The following is a 27,961-nucleotide window of genomic DNA, read 5'->3' on the forward strand; positions in this document are numbered from 1 at the left end:
CTGACCCGTCGAAATTCGCTCTTTTGTGGAGGGCACTTTATTGTGGAGTCCCCGAGGCTGTAGCCCGCCAGCCCTTCTTTAAATCCGACTATGGCACTCATCCTTAATCTTCGGGAATCGAAGACATTGCTGTTCGTGTTGAAACCTTCGCAATCGCAACCCTTTGTCAGAACGTAACGCCTCCATTGCGGAGTACGCTTCAAGGCTTACAAAACGCTGGGTCTAGGTATTCTACAAAATACATATAAAGGTAAGTAACTCTCTTAATGGGTGTAAAATATAATATTTGCTTTTAACTCCGTTGAAAAAATGTAAATTTGTGTAAAATGCAATTAATAATTAAAACAATGTAATCTGGACGAAAGCTTGAATCCTTTGCAACCCTTTGTCACGCCCCCGCACCCCCCCCCCCCAAATATCGGGGTGCGCTCCACGGTTTAAAAACTCTGGTATTTTACAAAATGCATATTAAGGTACATAAATCTCCTAATGGGTGAAAAATATATCATACAAATAGCTCCTATTTCCGGTTAAGAAAAACCCTTCCCAGGGCCTTAAGCAAAGTGCGTAAACTGCGTATTTAAAAAATCCTAAAAATATTTTTTTTTTGAAAAGTAATAAAATTTAAGATCTAATACTTATAAACAAACAAACAACTTAAAAAATAAAACGATATGTCTAGTTGAAAAAATATATACGATTAATACCATTAGAATATAAAAAAATACCCATTTTCACATTTCGGGGCTTATACACTGGGGCTATGGGCCTGTACGTTTGAAAAATTATTTAAACAATAACAATCTTCACGATTTTTATTAGAAATAGAATCGGTAATCTCCAAAATGATTTGTAATCACGCTTGCAACGAGACTAGAATATACCTTCTTTTTAAAAAGTTTAAAGCAAGTCTAGACAGTCACCTTCACCTTAACCTATCCTTTTGTCTGTTGAACCTTTGGAGCAAAACACCAGATCTGTCAACCGACTTTCACCATTCCTCTTTGTCTTTTTCTTTGGACAGACTTTCATTCTCTGACAGACCTGTCCATTCTTTGATGCTGTCTTCCCATCGCTTTCTCTGTCTGCCTCTTCTTTTTTTTTTCCTGCTACTGTTTGTACTGTACAAGTGCAAAAAAGGAAACAAATATATTTATTTAAAAAAAAAGCATTTAAAACTATATTTAATGAAAAAAAAAGTTGACTATTACATATATTGTATTAGTCTCAGAATTCATTGATTATTATATATTTGGTGATAGAAAGGGGAAGTCTAAAAAAAAAATTTGAAAATTTTCTCCTGGTGAAAAATTATCCTCAATACTAATTCTATCTACATCTACGACTATTTTAATTGCTTTCGTTTTTCTTCATATTGTCAAAACTTACTTAGATATATAGATAGTAGACTTTTCAATGCATAAAAAAATCGTTATAAACTTTGGTTCCAATGAAATGACACTTCTTAGCCCCATCAGGTGTAGTCTTCTTATCAACCTTCATTATATTGTCCTCATACACACACACACAATTTTTTAATAAAACGCCCCCTCTCCCAGCATTAGACTTTTTGGCCCTTGTCTATTCAGTGGGACGGACAGTATTAAAATAATATGGTGACCCGTCATCCCTGGTTATTTGTTGGATCAGAGGATGAAATGACTAGGGGCTGGAATAACCAGGGGATGAAATGACCAGGGGATAAAGTGAACGGGGATGAAGCGACCAAAGATGAAATGACCGGGAACCCAATAATATATCTATTCTGTGTCCATTCTTAGTCCATTCTGTGCATATTTATTTTTATTTTGTCGATCTAGATCTATCTCTAGATCTACAGCAGCACCTTATTTACAATATCAATAGAGATTTACTTGTATATCTAGATCTTGTTGTTTTAAAATTGTCTTACACATTATCATTAACTACAGTCTTTAACTTGAATGAAAGTTACGCTTTAAAAAAAAGTGTTCATAAACTTAAGCGAAAGAAATTGTTTTGTTCTTTTAAAAATAAAAAAAAAAACCTCAGCTGTCAGATACATACTTGGTAGAAATTTCGAATAAAAATATTTTTATTTTTTTTAGTAAATTTAACTGCCTCGGTGTCTATTTTGAAAAAGGCTTAGTTGTCCCAGGCTTTAATAAAGAAAGAATGTGTTAAATGTTCGAATCTTATCGTCCATGGCTGGAGTAAGAATTGGTCATTATTGGAAGTGAGTGGTCAAGACTAAAAGGTTTTTAAAGCATTAAAAAAAAAACAAAAAAAAAAACGACCTGCATTCGACCTCATGACTTACGCCTCCTCAAGGCTCAAGCCGACATTCTAACCACTCAACTAGTGAGCTGCTCGTGACTATAGAAGATTCTATAGTTATGTATTGTTTGTTTAAAACCTACTTTAAAGCGGCGACCTATAAAGGGGACTAATTCAGTTTATACCACCACTTCAGTCGAGTACAGTTTCTTTTACTTGTTCGAGATACCTAATTGATTACCAATAGTTAATTAAATAATTGGTTATTTTTCATTTTACTGATATTTGTGTTGTCAGGTAAAACAAAAATTATTGTACAAAATTTAAGCGTCATCCGAACTTAGGTGTTGGAGAATTAACGTGTGCAAACTTTTTACCAGGCAGACAAAAAGAGTTGATCTATAGCTTTGTAAAAACGGCTGGCATTATAAGGCAGAGTCCCCGTCCCGGGAAAATGTTTTTAAAGAGTTTGTGATTATTAGAATTGAGTGGTCAGGACTAAGAACTTTATAGTGTAGGTGACGATATTGGTAAGATTTTATTTTTGCTAGAGCTTCCTACCTTTCGGCGCAGATTAAGGTGGCCGTGGGATGGGGTGGGTTGTACCCAAGATTATATTATTTCATTTGAGGACGATTTAAATCCGTTTATTTTAAAGGGATAATATTGCAACGAGGGGGGGGGGGAGAGATGACGGGAGGGAGAGATAAGGAGGGAGGAAAGAAGAGAAAGAGAGAGAGAGGGGGAAGAGGGAAAATAGAAAGAGGGAAGGGTTGTGAGAGAGAAAGAGGGAGAGGGAGGTAGAGAGAAATTGAGAGGGGACTAGGCCTTGAGGGCTGAGAAATGGGATAATAGAGAAAGAGAAAAGAAAGATTCAGAGAGAGAGAGAGAAAGAGAAAAGAAAGATTCAGAGAGAGAGAGAGAGAGAGAGAAAGAGAAAAGAAAGATTCAGAGAGAGAGAAAGAGAAAAGAAAGAGAGAAAAGTGAAGAATATTATTAAGTTTGGCTATTCTATCATGCTCTGGGTTTCCCCTTTCTCCGGTTCCGACCAACCTTGGTTCTCCTACGACCATCATATATTAGTTCCTCTCCATACTACCATGTTGGATAGCACCCTACTGGCTCATAGCTATAACCATCATATATTAGTTCCTCTCCATACTACCATGTTGGATAGCACCCTACTGGCTCATAGCTATAACCAACATATATTAGTTCCTCTCCATACTACCATGTTGGATAGCACCCTACTGGCTCATAGCTATAACCAACATATATTAGTTCCGCTCTCCATACTACCATGTTGGATAGCACCCTACTGGCTCATAGCTATAACTAACATATATTAGTTCCGCTCTCCATACTACCATGTTGGATAGCACCCTACTGGCTCATAGCTATAACCAACATATATTAGTTCCTCTCTCCATACTACCATGTTGGATAGCACCCTACTGGCTCATAGCTATAACCAACATATATTAGTTCCTCTCTCCATACTACCATGTTGGATAGCACCCTACTGGCTCATAGCTATAACCAACATATATTAGTTCCTCTCTCTATACTACCATGTTGGATAGCACCCTACTGGCTCATAGCTATAACCAACATATATTTGTTCCTCTCCCTACTACCATGTTGGATAGCACCCTACTGGCTCATAGCTATAACCAACATATATTAGTTCCGCTCTCCATACTACCATGTTGGATAGCACCCTACTGGCTCATAGCTATAACCAACATATATTTGTTCCTCTCCCTACTACCATGTTGGATAGCACCCTACTGGCTCATAGCTATAACCAACATATATTTGTTCCGCTCCATACTACCATGTTGGATAGCACCCTACTGGCTCATAGCTATAACCATCATATATTAGTTCCTCTCTATACTACCATGTTGGATAGCACCCTACTGGCTCATAGCTATAACCAACATATATTAGTTCCTCTCCATACTACCATGTTGGATAGCACCCTACTGGCTCATAGCTATAACCAACATATATTAGTTCCGCTCTCCATACTACCATGTTGGATAGCACCCTACTGGCTCATAGCTATAACCAACATATATTAGTTCCTCTCTATACTACCATGTTGGATAGCACCCTACTGGCTCATAGCTATAACCATCATATATTAGTTCCTCTCCCTACTACCATGTTGGATAGCACCCTACTGGCTCATAGCTATAACCAACATATATTAGTTCCTCTCTATACTACCATGTTGGATAGCACCCTACTGGCTCATAGCTATAACCAACATATATTAGTTCCTCTCTATACTACCATGTTGGATAGCACCCTACTGGCTCATAGCTATAACCAACATATATTAGTTCCTCTCTATACTACCATGTTGGATAGCACCCTACTGGCTCATAGCTATAACCAACATATATTAGTTCCGCTCCATACTACCATGTTGGATAGCACCCTACTGGCTCATAGCTATAACCATCATAGATTAGTTCCTCTCCATACTACCATGTTGGATAGCACCCTACTGGCTCATAGCTATAACCATCATATATTAGTTCCTCTCCATACTACCATGTTGGATAGCACCCTACTGGCTCATAGCTATAACCATCATATATTAGTTCCTCTCCATACTACCATGTTGGATAGCACCCTACTGGCTCATAGCTATAACCAACATATATTAGTTCCTCTCCATACTACCATGTTGGATAGCACCCTACTGGCTCATAGCTATAACCATCATATATTAGTTCCTCTCCATACTACCATATTGGATAGCACCCTACTGGCTCATAGCTATAACCAACATATATTAGTTCCGCTCCATACTACCATGTTGGATATCACCCTACTGGCTCATAGCTATAACCAACATATATTAGTTCCTCTCCATACTACCATGTTTGATAGCACCCTACTGGCTCATAGCTATAACCATCATATATTAGTTCCTCTCCATACTACCATGTTGGATAGCACCCTACTGGCTCATAGCTATAACCAACATATATTAGTTCCTCTCTATACTACCATGTTGGATAGCACCCTACTGGCTCATAGCTATAACCAACATATATTAGTTCCGCTCCATACTACCATGTGTGATAGCACCCTACTGGCTCATAGCTATAACCAACATATATTAGTTCCGCTCCATACTACCATGTTGGATAGCACCCTACTGGCTCATAGCTATAACCAACATATATTAGTTCCTCTCTATACTACCATGTTGGATAGCACCCTACTGGCTCATAGCTATAACCAACATATATTAGTTCCGCTCCATACTACCATGTTGGATAGCACCCTACTGGCTCATAGCTATAACCAACATTTATTAGTTCCTCTCTATACTACCATGTTGGATAGCACTCTACTGGCTCATAGCTATAACCAACATTTATTAGTTCCTCTCTATACTACCATGTTGGATAGCACCCTACTGGCTCATAGCTATAACCAACATATATTAGTTCCGCTCCATACTACCATGTTGGATAGCACCCTACTGGCTCATAGCTATAACCAACATTTATTAGTTCCTCTCTATACTACCATGTTGGATAGCACCCTACTGGCTCATAGCTATAACCAACATTTATCTTTTTTTCTTCGACATTTTTAAATTGTGTGCGTCATTTCATTATTCCCCCATTTAGTACTTGCCAAAACATTCAACAACACATCAGTCGCGCAGCATTAAATAAAATCATTTCAAATCAATGTGCCAAGGCGAAAACAGCGCGACTGAATACACTGTCTTGTCTATCTCTTGCATTGTAAACATTGAACGTTCGATCACCCATTGCGGCACCTTTTTCCAAGGAGTGTGCCTTTTGAGCGTCCCTCTCCTGAGATCGATACGTGTCAATAAACCCTCCTATCAATAAACTTACAGGTAGTAAGGTAAAGTCTCGGTCAATTCGGCCCCAGATAATAAATGTTGGACTCTCTGACATTTCCATTGACGTCGATCATACAGTTATAAAAAAAATACACAGAGAAAGGTTCTGAAAGATTATCTACCCTTAGAGCTAAATATAGACATTTGTAATGTGTTAGGCAAAAAAGGTAAAAGTTTACCTCACAAGATAGTGTCGTTGAATAGATGTTTACAGTAACTCAAGAATACCTGTTTAGTAGATCGATAGCATTTCACTTTTATTGTGAAGATATTAAAGGACGTCACACATTCCTTACACTATTAACCAAGTTCTCTACCCTTGTTGAAGACACAGTACGCCTTTGTTTTGTGTTGCTATTTTCAAGCTGAAGATATTACATACTGCAAGCTTTGGTTCGAATCTTTCCTAGCTCCTCGATGTAAGTAAATGGTTTTGACTTTTTATTTAAAATTGTGTTGGTGAGAAAAATGTTTAAACACTCTAGACAAAGGAATATGTACAGTGTGTGTTATAGTGTTATTACTAAAATACATTTTAACAACAGTTTATGAGACTTCTAAGTTTCGTACGCTCCTTCAGAAAGGAACATTATTACTTCCAAGTCCAAACCTCTTGTAATGGGGTCGGAAGGCTGCGGGCGGGGTTTGAACCCCATGACCATCCAGTGGTTAGTTCATTTTATTTTCTACAAATAAATACACGGCGTTCCCCGTGATTGTTGTAAACAATAAAAAAAGAACAATACAGACTTTTTTTAGCTGGGAGGGGGGGGGCGGGGAGGAAGATTTAAATACATCTTATGACCTACGCAATTGTATAAGGAATAATCGTGCCGAGTTACATCAAGATTGGTCTAATGATGTTAATTTCTATGAGAAGCATAAAACACCTTACAGTTTATTTCAAACATAAATGATTTGCAGAAATTCACGCCGATGCGCCTGTTGGCGGAGAATTTAAATACACCCTACTGCAGCCTCCGCAAGCGTCTAAGTAGATACATGCCAAATTTTATCGAGATAAGTCAAACGCTGTTGAAATAAGGAAATATCATATTGTGGTTTATATCTTAGATATACAATAGTTGTACTTTTGTCATGTGTTTAATACGAAAAATGAAATGTAATTAGAGCGTCCAAAAGTATTCATTGGCCTCCTTCAGTCGTAGAACGACTATGGTTCATCTCAGAGCACACTTCCTCATGTGGCTATGGAGCCCTATTTCGGAGAGACACTCCCGTCCACAGATAGCGCAGGTTAAGGTGGCTTTTGCTTCGGTGGTAGAGGAGCTGGCCGTTTTTTTGGATTGTGCGTTTTTCTTCCTAGGCTGAGACCTATGTACTTTCACTGTCCATAGCTTTCTTGGTCACTGTCTCTCTCCACCTGTTACGGTCTAGAGCTATGTCTTCCCAATTGTCAGTATTGATGTTCACTGATTTGAGTTCACGTTTTATTACATCTATGTAACGGAGGTGGGGGCGACCAGTTTTTCTTGTGCCAGTCGCGAGTTGACCATAGAGGATGACTTTCGGGATGCGCTTGTCCTCCATCCGGCGAACATGTCCAAGCCAGCGCAAACGGCGTTGTTTGAGGACTGTAAAGATGCTGGGAATACCTGATCGAGCAAGGATCCCAGTATTGCACACTTTTTCTTTCCATGTGACATTCAAGATCCTACGGAGACATCTCAAATGGAATGAGTTCAGTTTTCTCTCTTGCTTTGCGTAGGTGGTCCATGATTCACTGCCATACAGCAGTGTACTCATAACGCATGCCTTGTAGACTTCCATTTTGGTCACCAAAAGTATAAGTAAAACATTATTCAACGTTACCTTCGAGTGTAGAGCACTGAGGAAATTATCTCCCGCCTTTATTAAACTCTCCTGTCAAGATCGTGGAGGGACATTTGTTGTAGTGATTTATAATGTTTGAATGTAAAGTTTACGTAACACTTCCTGTTTAGCAAGCAGATACGTTAGAGCTCGGACAAACAGAGAGGATCATGCTATTTCCCACAAGGGCTATCTGACGTCCGGCAAAAGGGGGGTCATCTGATCCTCTCTGAGATCCTCTCTGAGATCGTGTCCTCTTTCAGACTAAAATGTAAAAAAAATGTGATAGGTTTTTACTCCGTTGTTTATTGCTATTCGAGGCAATCAACAGTTAAATTTAAATCCTTTTCTTCTGAAAGCTGTTACTTAGCACTTATAAAGATCTGTGAGTTTTTTATATGAAAAAGAGTTTGTGCACCACTAATGATCTATTGAACACATATCTCCATTCCTCTCTGCCATTTACTTTGCTAGCCCACTGACCTGCCATACATCTTTTTTTTTTTCAAATTCTGTTTAGAATTTCAATGTTTTGATTTTATCTTTTTCAGATTTCAAACGCGCTAAAAGATTTTTAAAGGGTAATTTTCAAGAGAAATTAAACCTTGATTAAGAAATGCTTTCTTGACCAAACAAGGCGTCAAGAGATGAGCCAGAGGATATTTTTAGCTTTAATTCTTTGCCTCTACAGCCAGGTCACGCATCAGTCTGTGAGTACGTCTTTACTTCTTGTCAGAGGCCAATGGGGCTCACCTTGAAATAGATACAATCAAAAGATACATTCAAAAGATACAGTAGAAAGATGCAATCAAAAGATGCAAACTAAAGATACAATCAGGGCCGCCGCGAGGGTTGTGGCCGCCTGCGTGCAAAATTTTAAAATGCCGCCCCCCATTTTTTATTCTAGATAAAAAATTATTAAGATTGAGCTGGACACTGTACCAAAAGCGTCCTTTGATTTAAAACTATTTTTGTACCATTCCTTTTATATTCGCACCGTTGACTTATCCAGCATGCCCTCTTAGATGTTATATTTCCAATTTCAACTTAACAGTTTTTTTCTTCTACGGTGTCACAAAGTCCTTCTCCAGTTGCCTGAGTAATTGGGCGAAACCCCAGAAAATTTTCATTTATTTCAACATAGGTTATAAGTGACTTGAAATACAAACGCCATTGATGGTGAATCTTTTTCAACATTCCGTAACTTTTGATACTGATCATCACGATTGTATTAGCAAAGATGTGCATTTTCTCCACAATCATCTGACATAGACCTACACATTTATCCAACACACCACCATGACAAAATGAAGCAAATCAGCGCTGAATATTTTTCTTGAATTAATACAAAATAAATAATCCGAAGAACAAGTTACTTTTACAATGATTTGAAATAAAACACTGTAAGAAAGTGTTATTAAAATTTCCTGGTGTGACCCTTACATGACAAAATTTTCGTTCGAGCCCTCCTTAGAAGCTGGGGATCTAGAGGATCGATGCAGGCTCCAACAGTGAGGGTTTTTTTTTTTAAAGAAAGTAATGAAAAAGAAAAGAATAGCTAATTAGTATGCATTAAAAGTTAAACCTAATTTAAAACGAATAGTAATCTTGTAAATGTCATTTTCCTAAACTTCTTTTGTATTGTGGAATTTTTTTTTTTTTTTTTTTTTTAGGATTTTATTAAGAGATTGAGCCTTTTCAAAACAATTAGATCAATTATAAGACATCAATTAGGCCAGGAGAGGCGCGCTGGCTGAGCGGTAAAGCCGTGGCTTCCGAACCGGGGCTCGGATTCGAATCCTGGTGAAGACTAGGATTTTCAACTTTGGAATCTTTGTGCGCATTTGAGTCCACTCAGCTCTAATGGGTACATGACATTAGTTGGGGAAAAGTAAAGGCGGTTGGTCGTTGTGCTGGCTACATGACACCCTCGTTAACCGTAGGCCACAAAAACAGATGAACTTTACATCATCTGCCCTATACACTTCAAGGTCTATAAGGGGAACTAGTTAGGCCAGGTTCACATCTAACTTTACATTCACTTTCACCTATTCTTTGATCTGCTGGACCGTTGGGGCACTACACAAGATCTGTTAACCTTCTTTCTCCATTTTATCTCTCATTTCTCTTTGATATAATTTCATTCGGATGTTCTTTCTGAAAATATTGAAGCCTGCCTGGGTGGACCACTTCGGGGGCAGTTTTTGAGTTTGTGTTTCCACACAAACTGTCTTTTGTAACCTTGATTTTTTTTCAGAAATAGTGTTGCCTATATAATTTTAAACATTATAAAAAGTTTTTCGTGGAGATAGACTTGAAGATGCGGAGGGTTTCCGCTAAAGTCGGCAAGGAGTCTGATTTCGGAACGGGGCCCCTGCTCATTCCGACGTTTTCATTTACAGAAATTCTTCCTCCTGGCGTCTACAACTCATTTTGTCTTGTAGTAAGAAGAGAGAATATTGAAACGCCAATGTTGAAGTGTTTTCTTTCAGAACGCACTAGTCATCGTTGTAAACAAAAAAGTCGAGACCCATATTAAGTCTAATAATAAAGAGGCAGCCCTGGTCAATAGTAGGCCTAATATGCGAGGGAGATTCTAGGTACATATAGAGCACGGACTTCTGTAAAGGGCGTGATCTTTTTAAGACCATCTTCGTGTTAAGTACATCTCTATGGCGGACCATTTTTTTTCTACACAAAAGTCGTCAATATAATAAGGTGATATGATCGGAAGAGATTCGACCATTGAGACAAGAAAATCAGGATGAATCACACGAAAGACGTTTCGAAATATTTTCTTCAAACGTTTTGACCCATTACGTTACATAGGCTACACCTCTTGCGAAAATGGTCTACATTTGACAAGGTCTTATTAGAAGATGAAAAGACGTCTTTTACGTAAGGTGTTTTAATTTGTAAAACATTTGTAAGTATGCACATTTAATAATATTCAGAAGTGAATTAATAAGTACAATGAAAATAAACTTTGTTTTTGGCGCCCCCCCCCCACCTTGTTAGTCGTTCGTTGGCTTGTGGCTCTAAACGGAAAATACAGCTGAACCGATGTTCTTCTTCTTGAAACTGTCAGGTAGAGTTTAGCCTTCGGCTCTTGGAACTCTAAGCCAGCAAAAGTGAACAAGAGCTCCCTTTCTGACGGGGTGTCAGACTCGCGGCCAGAGACCGCGTGCATCGGACCCCTGCCATTTTCCTTTTCTATACTAGGCTAACCGTGCAGGACACGCCATTTAAGTAAAGGCCCCTTGAGGAACGGCGCCTGGATTGTGACAAGGTTGTGGGAGCTTTTTTACAACTCCGCACAGTGCAATGAAGATGCTCTCGCACCCCCTTAGGCACCCCCACGGGAGTCTTGTTTTGCTACCCTTTAGCCTAATCGTTTCTTCCTACGATCGTTTCCACCCGGGCGCCAATATGAGGCAGGGAAGCTTGCCCGGGTTGAACTGATGTATGCTATTATACTTTTAATAAATAAACTTTAAATAACTTGAACAGACTTCTCTTGTGAACAAAAACACAATAAAATTACAATATACAGAGATTTGACTTGCTTAGGTAAAAGTCATTTAAAATAAAAGTGACAATGACTTTTTAATTACTAGATCTAGTTTTTATAGGATAATGGAATAATTAGAATTTATATAAAATATTTATTTAATTATTTATGTAATTTTTGTTATTAAACTAAAAAAAATTAACCATGGAATAATGATTTGGCCGCCCCCTAACTGCGGCCGCCTGATTGCAATGCACAATAGGTAGCGGCGGCCCTGGATACATAAAAAATTACAATAAAGAAATACGACCAAAAGATACAATAGAAAAATGCAATGAAAAGATGCAATGAAAAGATACAATCAAAAGATACAATCAAAAGATACAATCAAAAGATGCAATTAAAAGATACAATCAAAAGATGCAATTAAAAGATACAATCAAAAGATACAATCAAAAGATACAATCAAAAGATACAATCAAAAGATGCAATCAAAAGATACAATCAAATGCATACATTATTTCAACAATTGCAAACAAAGTTCAGAAAATGTTAAAATCTGAGACTATCGAATGACTGTGTTATTAATTACAAAGTCAAAATACACGCCAAAGTTATTTAGTATAATATTTTATTTCAACCAATAAGATTTGAAAGTCTTCAAATTTTAAAGAAAAATCACTTCATGATAAAGATCTATGTTTTTCATGAAAATTGGTTAGTAGTAGTTAGTTGTTTATTTAGAATATCACGTGATATCACTTAGAACAAGACAAGCCTCAACACTGACCCTCCGACGTCGCAACCTGTGGGCAGTGGAGACCAAAAGCTAGTTGCCACGTCACAGGTCGTGCACAATAGCTTGTTGACACTGCCTATTGGTTGCAACGTCGCAGGTTTAACGATTGATCTCGGACAGACGAACACAGAATGTATATAATGAAACATTTTCATGTTTTCTCTCCCTAGAGCAATGTACCACCGCCACCGGAGATCACGCGGTCCACCTTGAACATGCAGGTGGACGAAACCGAAGACCAGCAGATTGATTTGAACGGCGGGAATCCTTTGATCACCTGCGTAGACGAGGACCCAACCAGAGCGTTCATTCAATCTGTAAGCCCCTCTTCGCCTTGTGGAAAGAAGTGTTTTATGCTCAGCCCTTGTGGGGGCTCTGGAAACTCTTCAGGTAACGCTCGTGATGCTATACCGTCAAATTAAAAATAAATGTAATTGTCATACTTGTAACATGGCAGGATTGACTTATTAGGACTTAGACTATGAAGGTATAACCAGAGACTTGATGTTATTGACCAATGACGAAATTGCGGAAACATCATTACAAAGAAAATAAGTCTTCCTTTCAGCCTAGCACCAGGGCAGATAATGTTTCTGATTCCAATGGTGTTACAGGCCAGTCTGTTGCGCCCTAAAAATATTGAAATTCTAAATCCCAGTCCTAAACATGATTCGAACCACAGACCCCCAGAGAAAAGCGCTTTACCATTCAGCCACTAGGCCCTCTAGAAATATCGGTGATTCCATCAAACACATTAGAGCAGTGTGTCCAGCTTTTGTCGGAAATTGCCTATCTAGTGGCCATGACCTGATTGGGCTGATAAAAGGAGACTTTAAACACTGCACCACAGGAGGTTCTCAAGTAAAATTATAAACTTCTATAATGGGATAGACTTATTTTAACTCACAAGAAGGTGGATTTTAATCGACCAAATTTACTAATATTGTTTTTTTTAAATAAGAACAATTATATACAACTTTAATTAACAGGTACAGTGTTAATAATAATAATAAAAAAAAACTAAAACCATAAATTAAAATTATAGAGAGACAACGTAATAAAATATATAAACACAAAGATAAAGACATTTTTTTCTTTGTAATCGGACACTGAGGCACGTTAATACATGTGTTCCTTCTATAGAGAACCAGAACAGCATAAAAAGGGTTGCCCTAATTAGCCAATGACTCAAAAGAGTTTAAGTCGCTAATTTACATTCACGAGATAAGTTAAGATATAATAAGAGTTATGAGGGGAAATAAAAATATATTTTTTAAATATTTTTCTTTATATTAAAAAAAGCACAAATTATTTAAACTACATTATTTTTGTTGTTGTTTTGTTTTAAGTAGTTTTTTTTTTCCTTTTTGTTTTGTATTTCAGATTTCTGTCTGCTGTTCCTGCCCACTGAAGGCACGCTGAACTATGTCCAGGCATCCAAGTATACACTGACCATTGGCTGCACTGATGACGTAGAGCCTGTCAACTTGACCACTGTGACGGTGACCGTGGTGCCCAACACACCGCCTACATTTGTCCCTGCTCTACCTGTTAATGGTAGGTTAAACTGGACCCTAATCTATCTATCTATCTATCTATCTATCTATCTATCTATCTATCTATCTATCTATCTATCTATCTATCTATCTATCTATCTATCTATCTATCTATCTATCTGTCTGTCTGTCTGTCTGTCTGTCTGTCTGTCTGTCTATCTATCTATCTGTCTGTCTGTCTGTCTTAAATAATGTGTTGAAATTAACTCCCTTCGTAGATGCAAAGACTGTGGATGGTACAGCTTACAAACCAGGTGACCTCCTGTACAACGTGGCTACAAATGATATTGACGGCGATCCCATCTACTACACGATGTCGACCAATCCGTCCACGCCATATATAACTATCGGTGCAAGTAAGTGAATTCATTATTTTTGATAAGCATTGACGAATATTGAAAACGGTTCAGAAGAGGGGGTGAGGAGTGGTGTTTTGAATTCAATTTCGGAAGGATTAGGGCTTAAGATGCTTTTCAGATCTATACTGTATGGTGATCCCAATCCAAAAATTAATTAGTCAAACAATAAATGGTAATTAAATAATTTTATTTTGTATAGAAAAAGGGAGCTTATTAATGCAATATTGAGATATAAGGCAGTGATTTTGTGGTTATTTCTCTTAGATAAGCTTGAATTAAAAAAAGATGTTTTTATTTTTGCTTGTAGTATGTTTTGAATACCTGGTTCAATGTAATAACCCACAAAATCGTCTTTCCAAAAGAAATGTATACGTTTAACCCTTGAGATACCGACATCTAAATCTAAATAGTAACCTTGATTGTTGTTGGTTTCTTTACAGCAGACGGACAGATTCGGGCCACCAATGACCTCAGGTATCTCTGTCAGAGCAAAATCACCGCCACGGTGAGAGCCACAGACAAATACAACCCAGCCATCGGCCCCAAAACCATTGACATCTCAATCAACCGTGAGTATATTAGATAGCTGCCACCGCTGTGTATTTTCAGATAGATATGGACACTTTAAGGGCTAGAAGAGATTATATTCTACAAAATGTTAATTATAGAATCTTTCATTTGGCCACCATTTCACAGAATTCACACACACACACACACACACAATCATTCTCCTTAAGTAATTAAAAGAATGCTTTGATTGACTGTAACTGAAAACGTATAAATAATAATGTATTATTGATTCTCGATAACTCATGACTGATAATTTTTAACTGATATCTTTCAATAGATAACTTAAAAGCGGCAATTTATTAACAATATTTTGTAGCTGATCATTTATAACCAATATCGTATAATAGATAATTTAAACATGATAATTTATAATTGACAACTTTTAGCTGATAATTTATAACTGATATCGACAAATAAATCACTTTTAATGATATTCGATAAATAATAAATTTTAGCTGATAAATTATAGCTGGTATCTGATAACAATTTATCACCATTACAGCCCACAACAATCCTCCCTATATCACCAACCTAAGTAATGTGACGAGCATCAATGAGAACATAGGTAAAGGTCAGACTGTGTTCACCTTGGGCCTGGTGGATGATGGGATTGGAAAGGTCAACTACCGCATGACCTCTGTGTCCAATGGAGGTTTGGAGCAGTACGAGCTAGTTGGTAAGACAGAACAAGATAAGAAAAAATAAGATACGCTATGAAGATAATTTTATTGGTTTAAAAAAATGAAAATTTTCAAACAAATGGAAAGTTTATAAATTTAGATATCCGAGGGGTATTTGATTTCGTTAATAGTGAGTAGAGCATTTCATTTTGATAACAATGAGTAGGGAATTATGTTTCTTAAATAGGGTAGGCTTTTTGATAGCGTAAATAATTAATTGTGCGTTTGATGGCGCTAATAATGATTAGAACATTTATATCGAAAGTTTTTTATTTTGTTGTTGTTGTCTGTCTTCAATGCAGGAAACCAAATCAGAACTAAAATTGACCCCAACTACGAAAGGACGGACACTCGAACTGCCACCCTGTACTTTGATGTGACCGATGGCTACTGCACCACGTCCCAATATTCACTGACCATCAACATCAAGGATGTGAACGAGCCGCCGCTACTGACCCCGCCCGTAATGAAGCAGATAGTGGTCAACGAAGGAGATGTAGGTCATTGACTCACGTGACACCCCCACATCCCACACACATATCCACCCACACACCTAACCACAAACTTCGACTTCGTACGCACGTTGACTATCCCAAACTCTAGTGTGTGGGTAGATTGGACTAGAAGAAACTAGATATAGCATTAAATGGGTAGAGGGCTCAAGATTTGCATTTATTAATCATCTAGCTTTGTATCAAGCTGAAAGTTAGCAAACTATTTCTTTTGCCTGATAACACAAGAATCAGTAAAAAAAAATTGCCAATCGGTTAATTAACTATTACCAATTAATTAATTTGTTTGGTATCTCAAACAAGGGAAAGAAATTGTAATTGTCTGAAGTGGTGGCATAATCTTAATTAGTCCCCTTTATAGGTCATCGTCTGAGTCTTAGTAAATACAAACCTGAAAAATAGGCCGAGACTCAAACAATAGATAACTATACAATCTTCCATTTCCATAAGCTCTCCACTAGCAGAGTGGTTATCGTGTTACCTTGAGAAACATGGGAAGGCTTAAGCCATGAGCTCGAATTATTTTTGGAAATGTTTTTTTTTTTTGCTAGTCTAGATCTATAAAATTACTTAACTGATCCAAACTAATTGATATAACAATGCTTAATTTAAGCTTTGTTTCTTTAAAAAGTATTATTTTTTATTTTCTCGAAAGAGGAATTTACACTCACGTTTTAAAGATAAACAGTTCAAACAATATTTTCACCAAACCCTATTTCAGATCACATGACATCTGATTTCTGATCTTTTTCAATGCTCAAAACGTGTTCTCTTGATGTTACTCGTGTCCTCAGGTAGTCACGCCTACAGGTATTACCCTAATTGACGAGGACTTGAATGATGTCCACACCTACACGAAACTGACCGGTCCCAACGAGTTCAACGTGGACCCTAAATCTGGGGACATCTACTCTGTGTCCACTATTGACATTGACAAGGCGAGTCTCTGGTATATTTACGTTCTGGCACAAGGGTTTTCGTCATCTTATTGTAAAACAGTAGCCCAGAGTAATCTCATCTTTGTTTAATTTTTAAGTACTAACATCCGGACTGACGTTACGTTATTTTACGTAACTTAAACATTAATGACAGTTTTAAATAAAAACGTACAAATGTGGGGGGCGATGAAAGGTAGCCTAGAGAAAAACGTAAAAATACAAACAATTAATGTGGAAGATGGCTGCCATGTCGTTTGGTATGCGAACTGGATTGTGCATGATCTCGATGGTCTCAGGTTCAAACCCTGCCCGATGTCATCTCCCCTCCCCCATCGTCCTGGGGGATATTAGGATAAAATTATCTTCAGATTTGAAGACTTACTTAGACTTAGATCTTCTCTCGCCGTTCGGTGCATTGGGCTGATTTGAAGGAACATCCACAAAATGTCAAACATTTTACTTTTTACAAACATACTTAAAGAAGATAAATTAGACAATGTCAAGGACGCTTGAATTAAAAAAAAAACGTTGATGTCAACTAAAAAATTAAAAAAAAAGACTCTGTGTGACAAACGAAAGAACTCTTAGTTTCAATTTTACTATGTTAAAAAGCAGTGGCGTCACTAGAAGGGGTACGGGCGTTGCGGTCCGCACCGGGTGACACAACCCTAGTGACGCCACTGCATAAACGTGCCGCCCAAAAAATGATCATACATATTAAAAAAAAAAGATGTTCAAAATTTCCTATGTTCTGTTAATTTGAAATACAAAGCTGTTTATATTTATCCGAGATATCTCCTTATTTCCAAAAGGACCAAATTCCAACGTTTAGGATAAAGAAGTCCAGAATCTTTTCTTTCTCTTGATGCTAATCTGTGCATGTATTTATTTCACCATGAACGTTTGCAAAATGTATAAAACAGATAACCTCCAATCACTAAGATTATCTAGATCCCTTGAGAAGCGTTTAATATGATGTATATTTTTACAAAGCTAATATCAACTCACTCTGTCTGTCTAGTAAAAAGTCTGTCTGTACACGTCATTTCTCACGCCAAATCTCGGATCAAGTTGAAATTAGTTCTTGTACCTGACAAAACAAGAATCTATTTTTAAAAAAGGTTAACCGTTAAAAGTCAAATTTTGGTAATCATTAATTTTTTTGGTATCGAACAAGGAAACAAAATTTACTTGACTAAATTGTGAAATAAGTGTCTATAAGTTGAATAAAATAGAAATAGGTCGCCACTTTAAAGTTTAATAGATAGATATAAAATCGTTTAGTTTCATAAGCACTTCGCTGGCACAGTGGTTAGTGTGTTGGCTTGTGGAGGCAATAGGAGTCTTGAGCCCACGATTTCAAATTCAAATCGATCAAGGTTTTTTTTTTTTTGTAAATGCATTTAAAAAGCAATCACGGTATCATGAAATCAGATATTCCTTATTTCTATTTCTACCCCTTTCCCTACTGGTCCAGACAAGTGATAGATAGAATCATAGCGCATATAGATAGCTAAAAGCATGGAAAAGTAATAAACAAAAACAATTGTTAAACATATTTGAAATCGCCCAGATTTATTATTATAATCTAGATCCATTTCAAATCCAATTACATGACTGATCCAAACTAATTGATACAATTACAGTTAATATAAACTTTTTTTTTTTTTTAAAGTTTGTCTAACATTTGGTTCCTTCTACAGAACACGGTCTCTAAAACGTATGCGATGACGTATAAGGTAACAGATAAAGGTGGCCTCTCAGCCACTGCCACGACGACCCTGACAGTCTATGACATCAACGACAACCCGCCCTACTTCAAGACCAACGCCTACAGCTTCGCCGCCACAGAATGCACGGACTTAGGCACGGTCATAGGTAAGGCTGAGTGGTTAAGCTCTTGGCTCCCCAAACTGGGGTCCTGGGTTCGAATCTCAGTGAAGACTGGGATCTTGAATTTCGTGATTTTTAGGGCGCCCCTGAGTCCATCCAACTCTAATTTGTATCTGACGTTATTGGTGAAAGTAAAGGCGGTTGGTCGTTGTGCTGGTCACATGACACCCTGCTCGTTAACTTATGATAGAGAAACAGATGACTTTAACATATAGATCGCAAGGTCTGAAAGAGGAACTTTTTTCTTTACTTTCCTCATTGACGTGTAGAGTATCCACGGTGTCCTCACCATGTCTTTTAGTTTCTTATGTCTGTTAAAAAGCTGAGAGCGTCTTTCGTATGGTTTAAGCCTGTGTTACCCAAGCTGTGTTCCGCGAGACCTGAATACGTATTCCACCACCTACTGGAATGATTAACTGGTAGGCCACCACGTGAATTAACCTCCCTAAAAAATAAGCAAAGTGTTCCGCTAAATACTCAGAATGTGAGAAGTGTTCCGTTAAGAAAGAAATTTCTGGAAACACTGGTTCAAGCATTAAGTGAAATCTACTGGACCATAAGAAAATGTTTAAATCGCTATGTTGGTTACATTTGTATGGATGGTAAAGAACTAACAAATACGAGACCTACCAAGATCGCAACTCAAATAAAGACTCATTTAAATGCACAATCTCTTAGAGCTCTTCATGACTTTCAGGCCGTTATTTTATAGCTCCATTTTGTTGGTGACGTGACTCTGCCAAGATTTTCAAAGTTTTAGGCAAAGATATAACGTAAGAGATAAAAGGAAAAGATACAGGCAAAAGAAAAAAAAACTGATAAAAGAGAAACAAGATAAATGGGAGAGAAACGCGTTTATGACAATCACTTCAAAAAGAGTGTCACAGATGGCAAAGAGAAAACTTAAAGTAACAAATTTTGTACGACTCGACTGGATATGTGTTGTCAAGGGAAATACTGCACTTTATCTTTAATCTTCGTTCTCGAAGACAATGTCTTATTATTACTAGTTTGGTTTGTTTACAAAATGAAGAAAAGTAAATTATTGTTTAAATAAACATAAAACATACACACAGTTATTCAAATACAGAAAAAGGTTCTCTTGAAAACAGATTAGTTACAAACACAAACATCTACAAATATTAACAAACATCAACAAACATCAATCCACTCAACAGGTAAAGTGACAGGTGATGACGATGATTCAAGTTACCGACAAAACGACAAAATTATATTTGGTGGCAGTGGAGGCAAGATGGCGGTGATGTCCAACGGTGACGTCGTGCTGACACAAGCCTGTGTGAATGGTGAATCTGGATCAGGTCAGTTTTGTCAGGTCTTTGGATCTCATGTCTTCCCATTCACAATTGTTCATATTATGACCGACTGGCACCATCTTAATTTGATAATCTAGTGGGATGCGTGGTCGAGAGGCTAAGTGGGCTTGTACTTGGCTTGTCTTGGCTACCTAGAGGGGCTCGAGGTTCGACACCCGACTCGGGCAGAGTTGTGTTTACTGAGCGCCTAAAGGCAGCACGGAAAACCATCTCCTTGATACCCCCTCCCCCAATGAGATTGGACCAAAGTGCTCTGAGCATGCTATAAGGTAGCGCTATATAAAAGCTATAATAACAATCTTCTTTTTTGAAGGAACGTCTGTATTATATAAGATAAGATAATCAAGATGTTAATTATCTAATCTAATTCGTAACACTATTTTTTACAGATGTAGTTTTGATAAAGCTTTTAGCACAAATTTTATGGATAAGGATCTGAACATAAATCTTTCTAAAGAAAAAAAAAGATTTCAAAGTTAAAGATACATACCCGTGGCCATAGCCTCTATCCTTCGTAGGTAGAAGATGAAGGTTGTAACAAAGCCACATATTATTGTCATTATCTTCAAAAATCTATCTCCTATTTGTGGTTGGTAGGACTGAGTTTACTATCACTCTCTAGATGTCCCGAAAGATAATTTGAACTCATTAGGAAAACCTGTTTTAGTAACTACATCTGCAGTTAAATCAATGGCCGAGTGTTGTACATTATGTATAATGAAATGTCAAACAGGTTCGGCCACTATAACAGACCAAGGGGAATATCCAGGACCTTTGTCTGGAGTGTCGGCAACATTGACTCTACAGTGTGGGGTAATTAACGTATTATTATTTTTTCTTTATGCAATTTTTGTCCTATAAATCTGAGTAGTGTATGATTACATAACAAAGATGATTGAAGGAATTAAATTTGTCACTGTTATGTCGTTTTTTTGGTTAATAATAATAAGAATAATGGAAGTTGATTGAAATTTCGAAATATCCCATCGTGATATTAGCGACCTTGCGATCTATATGGACAAGGGATGCAAATCTCATCTGTTTATATAACTTTAACCGAGAGTATTATGTGGCCTTCACAAAGACCAACCTCTAAAGTTCCCCCAGAAACCCATTAGATTTAGGTGGACTCAGGGGTATACACAAATCTTGATGTTCAGAATTATAGTCTTCATAGGAATTTGAACTCGAACAAGACCTAGTGCCCTATTCTAATATTAGAAACTACAGTGCATTGCCAAGTGAAAATTCTTTTAATTTTCGTGTCCATGTTTATGGATGTACATTCTATGTACTGGTATTGCCTTATTAAAGAGGAAGAGTTATGTTTCTGAATGGTTCCTCTAGCCATGCCCACCACCCACACCAGCACCGGTTGTGAACACGCCAGCCCCAGCGACGACCACCACCAAGAAAACCACGGTGACGACAAAGGCCACGACTTCCGGTGGCGGCGGCGGAGGCGGGAGCAGCATCACGGACTATTTGGCGTGGATGATACCAGCCATCCTTGGCGGATTAATCTTCTTGGCTCTGACGTCTTACTTTATATACCGGTACTGCTTCCCTTGCAGAAATCCTTGTGCTGGACGGTGCGTGCGCAAGTAAGTTCTGTTTTTCTTTGATTCTTTTATGGTCCTTAATTTTCTTATTCATAAAACAACAAGTGATGTTGCCAACATGATGCCAATGGGTTCATTTTGGGCCCTTGACCAGGTTCATTTTGGGCCCTTGACCAATAGGGGGCCAATGGAAGATAGTCGTTTATTGTTTTTAAGACATCGGCCAGATAACAGTTTTACTTGTAAGAAATCGTTACTGAATTCGACGTAGGAACACTATATGTCACTGATAGATCTACTTGTTTAATGTAGTTTAATAGAACATCTCTGGTATATGTGTTGATGCATATAAAAAGAAATCAATATCTGCCTCGGGAAGATTGCTATTATCCGCTTACCAGACAAAATCAGTAACAAGGAACTGTGGCAAAAAAAAACAAAGCAGCAGCCCGTTGAAAAAAGAGATACTTCAGTGCAAGCCCGCATCCATCAAGACAAGCCCCATCCTGAAAAGAGTGGGAGGGGACAAACTAGATATACATGACGCCGAGATTTGGAAGCAGGTGTGAAAGACGTGCTGGCAGTTGGAAAATTCGCTGAGAACAGAGACGCCTGGAGGAAGATGGTTGGTGACCCGTGCACATGAAGGGATCACAGGCAGAGATTAGTTAAGATGAGATATAGGATGACCCCAATTCGTGTTTTTGCCAAACTGAAGTCTAGAAAGAAAGGATTATGCCAAACAAACTGTATTAACTTCCTCCCCCAGCAAAGAGCAATCTACAATCTTCCAACTAAGAACAGGACACACACCTCTGTTAAATTACCATCTTAGCAAAATAAATCCCACACAGCCTCCTCTTTATAGACACTGCGTCCACCCTTATGAAACCGTAAACTACATCCTCTTTGAATTGATTTTCTTTTCTTTATAAAGGGGGGGGGAGTAAAGAGATGGGTTTTTAAGGCGTCTTTGAAGAGCGATTGGACCCCATGAAGACCTGCTAACTATCCTAAAAAAAAACGCAAGCTTAAAATCTATGGCCATATTACAAGGTCTTCGGGCCTCATGGAACAGTACCAGAAAAAAAGAAGAGGCAGACAGAGAAAGCGATGGGAAGATAATATAAAAGAATGGACAGGCCTGCCATTGAAAGATGTTCTAACTAAGGCAAAAGACAGAGAGGAATGGAGAAAAACGGTCGACGAATCTTGCATGGTGCCCCAACGGTCCAAAGAGTAAGGGATAGGTAATGGTAAAGGTAAAAGAGCACCATAATATTTGTGAACCCGAACCAAAGGGTACTATGCTACGCCACTGAAAACAGCCAAACGTTGCGAGATGCTTTTCCCCCTTTTTAAAGTCTTACAATGAATTATTGAAGTGATTATAATCTTATCATAAGGTTAGTGAAGACATGTCAAATGAAATAACGCAATCACTTTCTCGTAATACTTCATTCCCTTTCTTAACGAATGTCAGTTGACTTTGCCAAGGATATTCAAGCTTTGATTAACAATACAAGTGATGGGCTTTATGAACCTGTTCACTATTCTCAGCGAGAATGAAACTAAACTCATTAATCTTGCGCTGCCTCAGAAGGATCTTGAAAATCACATGGCAAGAGAGAGTGTGCAACACTGAGATCTCGAACGTGTCTTCCCAGCATCTTCACAATCCTTAGACAACGGCGCCTGCGATAGCTAGGTCATGCTCGCCAGATGGAGGACTATCGTACCCTGAAAGTCATGTTTGTTTTAATACAACATTTTCAGCGAGTTTAAGGATTTCATTTGAAATAGGATTAAACTCGATTTGATTTCTTTACAGATTACTTGTCTCTTTAATGAAGTAAATCTACACTTTAATCTCTAGTTTACCATCGAACCCACTCTTCTATCTACTCTCTAATCTACATTCTAGACTACTAATCTTTAATCTACTCTCTAAGCAAAAATTTCACGGTTCGATTCTTGTTTCAGACCATCCGTTCCAAAACCGAAACCACCGCCTCCACCAGCGAAACCCAAACCAGTGGAGCCTAAAAAGCTGCCGCCTCCGCCTCCACCACCAGCGCCTAAGGCGCCGCCACCACCACCACCACCTCCCCCACCTCCAGAACCAGTGTAAGTAGATATTTAGTTTGACTTGCGAGTACGAATGTTATGAATGATGCGTTAGATATATTCATATTTTAAAGAAATAGTCCCTTTATAAGTAGTTTTTTTTTTTTTAATGATTTTCTTGCTTAATAACATCTTTTATAAGCTTTTAATAAGAGCTACAGCACAGTAAAGGTAATTGATACTATTTATTAATACTATTTATTTATATTTAATGTTATATGTGCCTATTTGGTGAAAGACAAATAAAGCCCAAAGATGTGTTTCTATAAATAGACTTAAAGACACAAATTATTTTGATCTTGAATTCATCTATTTGATTAGCGTTAGGTGTTCTTCTATCTCTATCAACAAAAGCTAAGGGAAGGTTGAAGAAGCCACGACAATTGTAATTAAAATGTGTGTTTTAAAGTCAAGGATTGATTTAAGCTTTTCAACATATTTTTTTCAGCCCTGACCCATATTTGTTTGGATTCTGGAAAGAACGTGAGTATGACCAACCCACAGACCGTTCTACATATATACACACACAGACCTATATACATTTATATAAACAGAGACCTATATACGTAGACATACACATACCTATATCTATCTATCTATGTATATCTATCTATCTATGTATATCTATCTATCTATGTATATCTATCTATCTATGTATATCTATATATCTATGTATATCTATATATCTATGTATATCTATCTATCTATGTATATCTATATATCTATGTATATCTATATATCTATATCTATCTATCTATGTATATCTATATATCTATATTTATCTATCTATATCTATCTATCTATCTATCTATGTTATCTATGTTATCTATATCTATCTATCTATGTATATCTATCTATCTATGTGTATATATTTACATATCTATATCTATCTATCTATGTATATCTATCTATCTATCTATCTATCTATCTATCTATCTATCTATCTATCTATCTATCTATCTATCTATCTATCTATCTATCTATCTATCTATCTATCTATCTATCTGTCTATCTATCTATCTATCTATCTATCTATCTATCTATATCGGTTATTACGGAAATAGTGTTTAGATTCTTAAACTCCTACGATCGGAAGAGCGAATTCACAAAATCTTTACCAGCCACTATCTTTGAGACTCTCTATATAGCTAGCAAATTAAAATGAGCCAATAAAAACAGAGTAGTTGGCCATTGTCTATATTTCAATGCTGGCCACAGAAAATACCCTCGTTATCCTAGGGACACTCCGAAAAAATTGCTATGTATTAATATGTAGTCCGATAACAATGAAATAAATCTTTTCTACTGGGACTTCATTGAAGATGTTCACACATAGTAAGCTTTTTGTTTTGGCATATCCGATGTACATAATACGGTAGTATTGATCAGTGAAGTATTTTGTATAAACTTGTAACTAAAATTCTGCTTGTTGTTTTTTTCACTAAAGAATCAAATTTCTTAGCTCTTTCGATTTTTAGAAAAAAAAAATTATATTTTTTTTTGTTAGAAAGTGCGACCTTGCTATTTTGCGCCCTCGACAGTGTCTATGTTATCTAAAAGTTCCCTTTTCCGACCTTGCGATCTATAGGGCAGAGGTCAATGTTATATGTTTCTTTGGCCAACGGTTAACAAGCAGGGTGTCATGTGGCCAGTACAACGACCACCTTTACTTTTCCCAACTAAAGTCAGATACCCTTTAGAGTTGGGTGGACTCAAGGGCGCCCAAAAAATCCCAAAATTCAAAATCCTTGGTTCGGGAAGCCAAGCGCTTAACCACTCAGCCACCGCACCCCCTCTTTCTTATCTAATTAGCTCAAAATCTCTGCCAGTCTTTCTCTTTTCAGTTTCTTAGGTTTCTCTTTAAGTTTCATTTCTTTAAATCAATTTCTCTTCTTTTACGCTCGTACTGGAAAGAACGATAACCGGAACTGAAAGTGTAAACAAAGCGCAGACTACTGTGATTAACTTTTACTATGAAAATCCTAAATTTTGCAATAACCATGTTTTAATTATTTTTTTCTACTATTTAACTGCATTATTTTTTTTTTTGGTCCGTGACTCCAGCTAATAAATGAAAACATTTAAGTACAATACCTCTTAATATGCTTCTTTTTTAAATTTTGTTGGGATTTAGCTTACATTTAGCTTACATTTAAATTTTGATTTTATCTTCAGTCAGACGAAACACTTTAACATAGTTTTTATTAACACATTTCGGATGTCTGTCTCCTGTCTGTCTGGGTGCATTCTTTTTCTCCCACTTCTCATTCTCGGATCAAGTTGAAATTTTGAAAGTCATTCATTGTTAATGGACAACACACAAATCAATAAAATTGCAAATTAATTAATCAATTAGTAGTAATTAATTTAGTATTATATAGAAAAAAGAAAGATAAAACTTGCAATATTGAGATATATGGCAGCAATTGAAAAGTGCTTTCCCTTCCTCGATATAAGATTTTTTTTTAAAGCTTTTTTTTAAATATTTTGCTTGTATACATTATACCTCCCCCCCCCTTGCATAAAAACATTAGAATGCATTACCTGTATTTCAGAGTACACAGACCAAGACCACTTGAACCAGCCAGTCAGGGCGGCCAAACCACAGCCCATTGAAAACATGCCCCCCGTGGAGGTGGCTCCCAGAGGCAACGCCATACCCCCAGATAACCTCAAGCTGGGCAACCCAGGCATCGGTCAATGGAACCCGAAACCAGCGGCCTCGAGCAACGCAGCCCCACCCACAGTCACTCAAGCAGCACCCAAGAAATCAACATGCGCCATCCTATAACATTCCATGTTTATCATTTGCTGTTCATTGTTACAAGTACTTACAAATATTTATAGGCAAGGGATAAAATGACAACTGTGCAGGAGAATAAACTTCTGTTTGTATAGTATTTGGAATGTCAAGCCCGCGGAGTAAATCTTGAAGACTTACTGTTGCTTCTCTCGCAGACCAAGTAACTCCTTTGTTATTGAAGGCATCACCAAATGGCCTTGTCGTTCATCGATCTCTTAAAAACATTGTTATTGAGAAGAGGAATTCATTCCTAATTTACAAATCTAATACATTTTGTGTATACGTGTAGAGCTTACTTATAATGTGACTAAATATTTCAATGTAAATATTGTATTTCTTTTTTTTTTTTTTGGTCTGCATCTTTACTTTTATAGCAGATTAACTGTTATGACTAACTTAGGACTTACATACGTTTTGTTTCTTAACCAATTCTTATTAAGGTGAATTAGTTACACAAGTCAATGTCTTCCTGTTCAGTCCAGTACAGTTGTTCATAGTCAATAAATTAATACAAATTTATTTTTTTTTGCCTAATAACCTTAAAGTTAACTCATTGAATCTAGATGGCTCGACAAATGAACTAGGATCACACTATATTATACTTCAAACACTAACCTAAGACCATACAATTACAAACATATTATACTTCAAACACTAACCTAAGACCATACAATTACAAACATATTATACTTCAAACACTAACCTAAGACCATACAATTACAAACATATTATACAACAAACACTAACCTAAGACCATACAATTACAAACATATTATACAACAAACGTTAAAATGTGACCATACAAGCATACTATACTACAGACACTAATCTAAGACCATTCAAACTTATACTACAAACACTGTACTAAGACCATGCAAACATATTATTCTACAAACGCTAAACCATACAAACATTATACAAAAGGACCTTAACTAAGACCATACAAACATTATACTCCGAACACCGGAAGAACACAATACAAACATATACTACAAACACTATACCTAGAGCATACAAACATATTATACTACAAACTCTAAACTGAGACCATACAGACATTATACTACAAGCCCTTAACTAAGACCATACTCACATATATTATTCTATAAGCAATGAAATAATTTTTGTTAAATCTAAATTAAATCTAGCTAGTATGTGTTGATTTACAATAAAAAACAAAGGCCTAATACTTAACTTTTTTAAAGCGTAAATTTTTAGCAATATTTTATTGATGCAGATTGTATCTATATGTTCTGTTGAGGATCAAATGTCTCTAAAAGCCAATAAAGTGCCACATTTATAACTAAGTTCTGCAGTCACA

At 37.1% G+C, this 27,961-nt stretch overlaps 2 protein-coding genes across 2 annotated transcripts; both read left to right on the top strand.

Annotated features, from left to right (window-relative positions):
- The first annotated feature begins 4,360 nt into the window (after nucleotides 1-4,360).
- Nucleotides 4,361-8,560, top strand: LOC129923754 (uncharacterized). Its single transcript, XM_056016276.1, has 2 exons — nucleotides 4,361-5,814; nucleotides 8,545-8,560. The coding sequence occupies exons 1-2, from the start codon at nucleotides 4,361-4,363 to the stop codon at nucleotides 8,558-8,560; spliced, it is 1,470 nt and encodes a 489-aa protein (XP_055872251.1).
- On the top strand, nucleotides 6,349-27,961 carry LOC106064025 (protocadherin Fat 4-like). Its single transcript, XM_056015906.1, has 16 exons — nucleotides 6,349-6,579; nucleotides 8,545-8,703; nucleotides 12,474-12,693; nucleotides 13,687-13,860; nucleotides 14,078-14,215; nucleotides 14,659-14,787; nucleotides 15,291-15,464; nucleotides 15,771-15,964; nucleotides 16,775-16,918; nucleotides 18,622-18,796; nucleotides 19,990-20,133; nucleotides 20,882-20,961; nucleotides 21,496-21,752; nucleotides 23,694-23,837; nucleotides 24,286-24,320; nucleotides 26,393-27,961. Exons 2-16 carry the CDS (start codon nucleotides 8,641-8,643, stop codon nucleotides 26,626-26,628), a joined length of 2,307 nt encoding a protein of 768 aa, XP_055871881.1. The 5' UTR covers nucleotides 6,349-6,579; nucleotides 8,545-8,640; the 3' UTR covers nucleotides 26,629-27,961.

This window comes from Biomphalaria glabrata, chromosome 17, assembly GCF_947242115.1.
Source record: "Biomphalaria glabrata chromosome 17, xgBioGlab47.1, whole genome shotgun sequence".
Taxonomy (NCBI): domain Eukaryota; kingdom Metazoa; phylum Mollusca; class Gastropoda; family Planorbidae; genus Biomphalaria; species Biomphalaria glabrata.